The 11,054-nt window shown below is 33.3% G+C and overlaps 1 protein-coding gene across 1 annotated transcript in view; it reads left to right on the top strand.

Annotated features, from left to right (window-relative positions):
- LOC106884495 (synaptotagmin-11) overlaps positions 1-11,054 on the top strand; it is a 111,163-nt gene that overhangs the window by 87,622 nt on the left and 12,487 nt on the right. Inside the window, exon 3 of the mRNA XM_014935916.2 lies at positions 7,015-7,584. Within this exon, the coding sequence (XP_014791402.1) occupies positions 7,015-7,584 (570 nt within the window). The remainder of the gene's footprint in view (positions 1-7,014; positions 7,585-11,054) is intronic.

Below are 11,054 nucleotides of genomic sequence, written 5' to 3'. Positions count from 1 at the left end.
CGCTAAACGTATTGAGTCATCTAGTTGTCTCTCTGTTTATCAATAGACAGACAGACAGATAGACAGAAGACAGACAGATAGATAGATAGATAGATAGATAGATAGATAGATAGATTGATAGATCCAACCCATGTCAGCATCATAAATGGGCATGATGATGATACATATAAATATAACGATTAATGTTGTCGATGAATTTAAGGTGATGAGCTGGCAGAATTGTTAACATCATCATTATCATCATCATCATCATCATTGTTTAACGTCCGCTTTCCATGCTAGCATGGGTTGGACGATTTGACTGAGGACTGGTGAAACCAGATGGCTACACCAGGCTCCAATCTGATTTGGCAGAGTTTCTACAGCTGGATGCCCTTCCTAACGCCAACCACTCAGAGTGCTTTTATGTGCCACCGGCACGAAGGCCAGTCAGGCGGTACTGGCAACGGCCACACTCAAAATGGTGTATTTTACGTGCCACCCACACAAGAGCCAGTCCAGGGGCACTGGCAACGATCTCGCTCGAAAGTCCTTACACATGCCACGGGCACAAGTGCCATCAGACAAAATGCTTAGTGGCATTTCGTCTGTCTTTATGCTCTCAATTCAAATTCTGTCAAGGTTGACTTTGCCTTTCATCTTCTTGAGGTCGATAAAATAAGTACCAGTAATCACTGGGGGTCAATGAAATCAACTTATCCCTTCCCTTGAAATTGCTGGTCTTGTGCCAATATTTGAAAGCAATATTGTCAATTTCGTGAATTTTTCATAATATATGCTCTATTATTCTTGGTTGTTGAGCTTCTTTTGGGATTGGTAATGAAAAGTACATGTGTTCCATTCCAGCTGTGATTTTGGGAATATAAAATAATTACCATATTTACTCTTGTATAAATCATACTCCTAATTTCATGTTAAATCTTGCTACAAAATTTAATCTTTTCATAGTTTTAGATTTGTTCCATGTATAAGTTGCATCACAATTTTTTCAGTTAAAATCAAGCATAGAATAGGATAGAATAGCATAACAAGTAAATATCATAAATACATATTTAAATATCTACATTTCTATACTTATGGCTGAGTGGTTACAGCATCAGGTTCACAATAATGAGGTAATGAGTTCGATCCCTGATCCGAGCTGTGTGTTGTATTATTGAGCAAGACGCTTTATTTCACATTGTTCCAGTTCACTCAGCTGTAGAAATGAATTGCAACACCACTGGTACCAAGCTGTACTGGCCTGTTCCTTTCCCTTGGATAACATCAGTGACATGGAGAGGAGAGGCCGGTATGCATGGGCAACGGCTGGTCTTCCATAAACAACCATGCCTGGACTTGTGCCTTGGAGGGGAACTTTCTAGGTGCAATCACATGATCATTCATGACTGAAGCCGGTCTTTACCTTTTATACACTTACATCAAGATTATAACATATACTTACATGGATCCTATTTCTCTTTCTAATTAGATGTCTTGGTCACTAAAAAGGACTTAAATGGTTTAAACCAGTATTTTTCACAATCTATCTTATCCCAGGCTCCACTGTTACTTTCCAGAAAAATGTATACCCCACCACTGATTTCTCATAATTATATACATTCCTTAAAGAAATATCCACACTAGGGCATTGGAATAGCACTATATTGTAGCAAACAGTCTTCACACAGTATGCTTGGCTGGAGCGATTGGTTTGGCAAGGCTGAATATAGATGTAATATGTTTGTTGCAAAAAAAAAAAAAAAGAATTTCAGAATTCTATATCCCACAAAAAAAAAAGTTTTGGATCCCACATCTCAGCACAATTTTCTCAGACCCCACTGATGGGGTGTATGCCCCATGTTGGGAATCACTGGCTTAAATGTTGGAATCTATGTATGACATATGAAATAACACAATCTTGCCACAAACATTACTGACCAACACTATTTCTTCTCCAAAACATCAAAATTTCAATTCCCTCATCTCATTATGTCTAAAATTTTTTGTTTTGTATATTTCTGTTGGTGTTTTTTCTGTTTGTAAAATAATTTAGTTTCTGTGTTAGTTCATTGTTATTGTCTTTTTCTTCCCACATCAAATATTGATATTTAAAATGTCTTTTTATCCTTGTTTTATTAAGATCATATTGCAAACTGTATAGAATTATATGTGTTCATAATTATAATGTTGATTTTAATGTGTTCAAGTGAACAAAGATCAGTCCACAGCAGTGGAAACAAATTTTATTCAATAGACACAGCAATAGACAGTAATAAGCACTGAATAACAAACATTAAAAAAATAGATAATATCATAAAATACAAAAAAAAACCCATATTTGTAAGAATTGCACATTTCATCTTCAAAGTCCAAATATTGAACATCAATAAGTTTGCATTTTGTCTAGCTCTCCTCTTGTTTACTCTATTACTTACTTTCTCTCCTGATTTCATCACAGACACACAGACACATAAGCGCACACACACACACACACACACACACACACACACACACACACACACACACACACACACACACACACTCACACTCACTCTCACAATACTTTTATCCTATTCCTCTCCTCTTTTTCTATCACCATCATCATTGTTTTAATGTCCACTTTTCCATACTTGCATGGGTTGGACAGAATTTGTTGAGCCAGATTTTTACTGCCAGATGCCTTTCTCATCACCAACCCTCACGTCTTCCAAAACAAAATAATATTTCCCCATAACCAAATATGATTTCTTTGAATATTGGAAATATATGACAGGTACATTCATTTACACCCATCATGCAAAGAACCACAAACATTCACACTCACACAGACAATTTATATACATGCACACATACATACAAACACACACACACACAAGATGAGCTTCCTTCAGTTTCTGTCTACCAAATCTACCCAAGGCTTTGGATGGCCCAGGGCTCTAGTAGAAACTTACCCATGGTGCCATATAGTGGGACTGCAACCAAAATTCATATGGTTGGGAAGAAGACTTCTTGACCACACAGCCTTGTCTCAATCTTAATTATTCATTCATTTTTCTCTTTTTCTGTGCTTTTCCTTCTCAGTAAATATTGGTTCAGTAATGAGATAACTTATGCAGTATAGCTCAAAATCATTTTCATATTGGTTCTCATATTGCTGTTATGTTATGTGATGACACAATGTTGGAAATGTTTTTAACCATTGTTTCATTCAAGAATTATGATCCAGTATTTAAGAAGAATTTAGCCAAATAATCCGGGGGAAAGTCGATCATATCAACCCCAGTACTTGATTGATTACTTAATTTATCGACCCCGAATAGATGAAAGGCAAAGTCAGCCTCAGCAGAATTTGAACTCAGAATGGATAAAATGCTGCTAAGTATTTTACTTGGTATGCTAATGATTTTGCCAACTTGCCGCCTTTGGCCAAATAATAAAAATAGATTGAGTCATTACATCTCTGCTTTGAGAGACCACCGCTTCAATATTATGGGCATGTGATTAGAATGTTGCAGGAAAGAATCGCAAGACAAATTCTTGAAGCTGAGCCATGTGGCAGGAGATCTAGAGGTAGACCAAGAATAAGATGGTTGGAAAACATCCATAATCTCAATTGATCGCACTTAATCATCCAGCTGGAAGGGTAATAACAACTTCAGATAGGACCCTATGGAGGAGGTGCTAAGGATTCTACCCCAATGACCCAGGAATAGAGGGCAGAGAAATGAATGTATGGATGAAGGATAACTAAATCGTTAATGAGATAAATATTCAAAATGTTCCATCACATTATCAACCGAAGGAATTTGGATAAATATGGTTTATAAGAAAAATAAACATTAGTAAAGCAGATGAAACATGCATATACTTATAAGTGATAGATTTAATTTTACTGAACGTAACCCTAATTTTTTTTCTCAGCGAAGTGGGATGCTTGATTCAGTCAACTCACTATATTACATGTCCTTGCTTTATTGACCTGAGGGATATAAACTAGTGGTCAATACAAACAGGATTTTGGTTAATCACATTGGAAGAGATGAAAACTAATTACTATGTCTCTGTTTCTCTCACTCTCAATGTGTTGTGTTATTTTGTTTCTTTCAATTCCCTTTGCTCTCAGATGCAAAATCATCACGTTGTTGAATAGCCACTTCAACAAAGCTGTTAAAATTCACGTTAAAGATATTCTGTGAGGTGTCAAGATATTCATTGCACACCTGCAACTTGATTACTGAAGTTGAACTGTGTGATGAAAAGTTGGATACCTCATGAAGTAAATTTAAGTTTAAAGTGAATTTAACAGCTTTGTGTGTTATTAAGTTGCTCTTCCATGAGGTAGTTTCTTCAGTTTCATACACAATTTCAGATCAAGTTACTTGCTACACAACTACAGCTCCACAACATCAATATTTTAACAACCTTGAATACTTAATTGTACGTAGTTGAACACTTTAGCAGTTTGACTGCATACATCATCATCGTTTTAATATTCACTTTTTCATGTTTGCATGGGTCAGGCAGAATTTATTGAGGTAGATTTTCTCTGGCCAGATGCCCTTCCTGTTGCCTACCCTCATCTGTTTCCAAGTAGGGTAATATATCCCCATGGTCAGACATATTTTTGCAGAACATTGGAAATGAATGACATTCATTTGTAATAATTATGTGATGTAAAGACAAGGACACACACACACACACACACACACACACACATGATGAACTCTCAGTTTACCTAATCCATTCACAAGGCTTTCATTGACCCAAAGCTACAGGAGAAGACATTTGCTGAAGGTGCCATGCAGTAGGACTGAACCTGAAATACAACCACACCTACACGATGGTATATTCTGGGCTGTGTCTGTTGTTGATGATGCAGGTGGTGTTATGCCAGGAAAGGAAACTCAAAATATACCAAGAAAGTCACACTGAAGAAAGCATTATGGGTTTTAATTTTCAACACTGCAAGCTCAAATTCTAGATGATACTGGGGTACCTGCAATCTTTGACTTACCTGTAGCATCATTTTATGAAATAAAACTTTATGAATATTATGTAATAATATAAATTTTAAACAAAACTTTATAAGCATTATGTAATATGGCTATTGTGTAATGTACCAATTATATAACACTGTCATTTTGTAATATGATCATTATACAAGATGACCATTGCATAATAAATAACATAAAATATACAATATAGTATATAAGTATTGTTAAATATCAACATAAGTGATGTTTCCTTTTGTATAAAAGATAACAAACAAAATAATAATTGGCTATAAATAAAGGAAGTTAGAGCTCCAAGACGTTGAAAAAATGAGATAAAATTTGGGTTCCAGTATGATCATATATATATATATATATATATATATATATATATATATATATATATATTCACACATACATACACACACACACACACACACACATTTATATCTATGTATCTGTATGTGAGTGTGTGTATGTAAATGAATGTGCATGAATGATGTTTACATTTTTTTTCTTGGCTCTATGACCAGTTGGTCTGTACTTTTGATGATCAGAAAAATCCCCAACTTAAAAAAAGTGGGCAAGTGTTCACAACAGGAAGAGCATCCGGTCATGAAATCCTGTCTCAAATACATTCTCATCCAAGCTGCACTAGTATGGAAGAACAGAATTTAAACACATGAGCAACCTCACACCTCAAAAGTCTAATATCAGTAATGAAATCTCTTCCTTGAACTGAGTTTACTTAAATTTACTTTATTATTATGTATAACTACAGGTATAGCTAAAGTTATGATGTCATCTTGATCTTTAATTTAAAAGTTGGCCACTCCTGTTGTGAATAGTCTGTATAAAAGATAATATAGGAAAAAGTGGGATGAATAGAAGATGCAGCATGTACCATTTGTTCCCTAAATATGTTTTGTCATTGTGGTTATTTGTATCCTCTGTAGTGGGTGGTCATAATGCATTTGGATGCAGATCCACAACAATTCTTCAGGGGAACACTTTATTACATTATGTTAATCATGCCACATAACTGGGAGTAGATTGGATGGTGATACATGACATGGAGCTCTGAATTTATCTGTTGCAGTCATACATCTGACTATACATACAGGAAATACTAAAATACAAAATACAAATTTTTTCAGCATGTATTATTTTCATCATAGAGTGATGTAGGAATGTGTTAACTGCTGTTTTTTGACCTGGTACAAATACATACCTTAAAATTTATATATATATAATCATCATCATCGTCATCATCATCTTCACCATCATTTAACTTCTGTTTTCCATGCTGGTATGGGTTGGACAGTTTGACAGGAGCTGGCCTGGTAGAAGATACACCAGGCTACTGTGTCTGTTTTGGCATGGTTTTTATGGCTGGACGTCCTTCCTAACACCAAGCACCGCATAGAGTGGACTGAGTGCTTTTTATGTGGCACCACCAAGATTGATCTTACCTTTACACATATATATATATTTACATGCACACACACACACACACACATACACATGCACGCACACACACATACATACATAACAGATTAGGGTCAGCTACTTCCTCTTTGGATGTGAAGTCTTGCATTTTATCAATTTTCTCTTCAATTAGAAATGCCCAATAAACTTCTCATTGCTTATTTCTGTTCTCAACAACTGGTCATCTATTGATCTATATTCTGGCACTATATAACAGCACCAATTTGATAACGTGGGAATATTTATTTACTCATGTATTTCTTTTCACATGGAAAAAGCCAAATAAAAACACTCACCAAGCATACACAAAGCACACCATCACAAATATATCTACACAGAATATTTAATGTTCACTATTCTATTATATAATTGTCTCCTATATTTTAATATCTTTAAACTAATTGTTAATTTTGGTGGTATTTTCATGTCTACAAAGCTAAATTCTTAAAGCAATAACTTTAGACATAGATTAAGGGTTAAAATATTTGTTTTATTGTATTGTGTTATTTGTTTTAAGCATCAGAGATCACACTAGTGTCCTTTTAAAACCTAGGTAAGTCCATCAAGTGGAGATTATTGGGGACGAACTGACAAGGACTTAGAAGGGATGTCTGAGAAAAGCAAGTATCTCTATGAGGCCTTTGGTTGCAAAGAAGACTTTGAATATGAAAACGAGAAATATGATGGGGCTTTTGAGAAATTTCAGAATTCACCAGCTGCAAAAGTTCCTTACCTTGGAAACATAGACTTTTCGATTGAGCATGATTCAAAGAAAAATGCTCTTCATGTCACCATTTTAAAAGCATCAGACCTCAATCCATCAGTACCAGGAATTGCTGTGTGTGACCCTTACATCAAACTCCAGCTTCTGCCTGAGAAGAAATACAAGCGTAAAACCAGAATTCTCAGAAAGACATTGAACCCAGTCTACGATGAAACTTTCACCTTTTATGGAGTTGACTATAACCAACTTGAAGATATTATCCTTCACTTTGTGGTTCTCAGCTTTGACAAGTTTTCAAGAGATGAAATTATTGGAGAAGTTATTTACCCACTATCTAATGTGGATTTGTCCCAGAAAGAGATCTCTTTATGCAAGGACATCACAGCGAGACATCTTAAGGTATTTCATAATCTCATTCTTCCCTTTTGTAGCTTCATTTGTTTTAGAGTAGATTTTGTTCTATTGGAGGATACAGAACTAGACATAAATGATGATTTTTTGCTTCTGCCAGTTTTGTTTTCATTGGCGACATATAGAATCCGAAGGATTCCAAATAGTAGTTAGAGATTGAATATATTTATTGAATTTATTTGCTTATTAAGGTAATGTGTTGGAAATTCTGTCCTTAGTTTAATAAAATTGTTACATCACATTCAATGAATCATTTTAATTATTTTAGATGCTACTGATTATTTCAAAATGTATTTACATTCCTGTTTCTGTACAAGCATAGGTGACATGTTTCTATAAATCTGGACATTTGCATGTATTATTGGAACAGGTGATATTCAGTTATACATCCTTCTTAATGCTAATATGTATTTATTAGAATTTAAGATTATGGCTTGTATTAAAGATTCCATCTATAGCAGATCTTTAGGGTCATTACTAATTTTTATAAATTTATTATTTAGCACTCAAGCTTTTTATATTTCCTTTGCTATGTTTTTTGATTATTGGTAACCTGAGTTGAAATTAACAAATACTAACTTTTATTTTTAAAAAAATGTGGACTTTTTTAATAACTAATAATTGAATTATATGTATTTGGCATGACGGTGCTTTACCATAGCAAATGCTCTTTGGTTCCTTTTATTCATTATATTATCTGTTTTTTCTGAAATTTGTTAATTTGCATGTTATGTCTTCTAAAAACATTTCAGAATGGTACAGCATAATGCTGTAATCTATTATAGTTCAATTCAATAGATTTGATTTAATTGAAATCTTGGTTTTTATTTGATTAAAATATTTCTTGTGTTAAGTAAAATTACATTTTTAGTTAATAATTAAATTTAAAGCTTTGCAAATTTACTTCGTTTAAGCTAATGCTGGTTTTATTTTCATTTGATTATTGCCTTATATTTGGTTCTGGACTGCTTTTTATATTTGTATGTATGTATATATGTATGTATGTATGTATGTATTCATGCATGGATGGATGGATGGATGAATGGATGGATGGATGAATGGATGGATGGATGAATGGATGGATGGATGAATGGATGGATGGATGAATGGATGGATGGATGTTCTCCTTTGAGATTTATGTAAGTTCTTAATGGAGTTCAAGCTGATTGCTAACAAAGTAACAAGACATTTTGGATTAAGACAGTTCCTGATGTTTGTATGTATGTATGTATATATGTATGTATGTCAGCATGTATGTACAACTGTATGTATGACTATGTATATTTTATTTGAGACTTATTTAAGTTCTATGTAGAATTCAAACTGGTCTCTAGCAAAGCCAAGACAGTTACAGAATTTGAGAATATGTAAATGAATTAGTGAGTGTATATATCTAGATGTCTGTGATGATAAACTTGCACTCACAAAATGGGTTACATGTCTTTTTAGTACATACCTGTATGGTTACATCTTATGAATGTATTTTTGCATATATATATATAATGTATGTATGAGCTTATCTACATATGAATGCATTCATCACTATATGTGGTTGTGTGAATGTATGTATAAATAAATGTATAAATGTATGAGTGTATCTACGGATATATACATGTATGAATGTGTCTATGTGTGAATATGTATAAATGATTAAATATATGTGTGAATGTATACAACGCGTATAAGTGTATAAATGTGTATATGAACTTATGTATGTGCGAATATATATTTGTATTATATACCAGGGTAAATCATTATTATCATTATAGAAACAACATAGAAGTCCTGATGTTTACTTTTATTTCACCTCTTTGCTGGTTAATTATAGTAATAATTTGATAATTATCATTATTGTTGTAATCACCAGCTTCATTGTCACCATCGCTATCATCATCACTATCTTCATCATTATAAATGCACTGGCAGCAATAGCACATGCTTCACTGTAATCTGTGGCTATTATATGAGTTAGAAGCAATATATTATTTACCTTCAGTAACATTACTGTTGTCATAGTGACAAGCATTGATGTCATCATCACCGTCAGCATTTGCACATATTATATAATCCTCTCAAGGGTAAATCGAAGTTTCTTATCACATGACATACTATCAAAAAAAGATGTCTGTCTGGCTTTCCCTCCTCAAACAAAAATTTCTTGTTTTTAAAAATATATTTTAACCCCCTAAATATTTTTGTTTGAGATAACATTAATTTGTCTTCTTATGTCTTAGAAAACACAAACAATCCATTTTTATCAAATGATATACATCTACATATGCATATAGTTTTTATGCATGGATATACATACATACATACATACATACATACACAGACATAGACATGGACACAGAAACACACATACATATACACATACACAGTTATGTTTTCACACACACGCAATCAGGCATATGCCCACCTACTCATGTGTATATATATATATATATATATATATATATATATATATATATATATATGTGTGTGTGTGTGTGTGTGTGTGTGTGTGTATATATATACATACACAGGAGTAGGTGGGCAAACAAAGAAAGTGACACTCAGCCAATACAACAGCTTCCACACATAGTGGTGACAGCTTCCTACCAACATCCTATCTGTTCATGTGGGTTTAAGAACAAAGAAAATTGATGTCCCTTTCCAGACCAGTAATATCACATGATCTGAGTTGACTAATAGAGGTCTAACATCTAGAAGCCCTCTTGAATTTGTCTCATAACCTCTTACACTATCTCTAGATAGCAGGCAAGACAGGTTCATTTTACGGGCCTATGGAACTTTGAGTCCCATGGAGCTGAGTCAAACTATTATTAAATTTCTTATATATATATATATATATATGACTTAATCTACTTCTATTATTTTTAAATAAATCACTTGTATCAATTTGCATGAAAATAATATTAATTCTGTTCATATAATTGGCTTTTTACATCTTTGAGCCATTGGTTATTAATAATCTAAGCATCTTTTCTTTATTTGTTTATATATGTTTTGGCTTTTATTACCAGCTTTATTAATTTGCATTGCTTAGTCTTTCTTTGTAGACATTTATTTTCTTTCTTACATATTCACATTGTAATATTTGAGATGTTTAAAAATTTAAACAATCCACTGTAAAACCAGTTGTTTCCATGGAAAATACAATTAAATGTGGATAAAAATTTGTTACATATTTTAAAAGCGAATGGGAAGGAAAGATCTCTTGAAAAAAAATATGGAAAACAATGACAAAAAAATGAAAATAAGGAAAGAAATATGGAGAATGGTTTTATTTAGAGATAACTAAGGTGATCCTTGGAACTAATCATGAAACTGAATAATTGCTTGATTGTTTATATTGAAGTGTAGATATTAAAATCAAAAATAAACCAAGAATCTGTCTCTCTTTCTCTCTCCATATTTATATATATGTTTGCTTGTCTGTGTGTATGTGTGTAAAT

The sequence above is a fragment of the Octopus bimaculoides genome, chromosome 2 (assembly GCF_001194135.2).
Source record: "Octopus bimaculoides isolate UCB-OBI-ISO-001 chromosome 2, ASM119413v2, whole genome shotgun sequence".
NCBI lineage: Eukaryota > Metazoa > Mollusca > Cephalopoda > Octopoda > Octopodidae > Octopus > Octopus bimaculoides.
The sequence above is the reverse complement of the archived record's forward strand: the minus strand, read 5'-3'. Positions and strand labels throughout refer to the sequence as shown.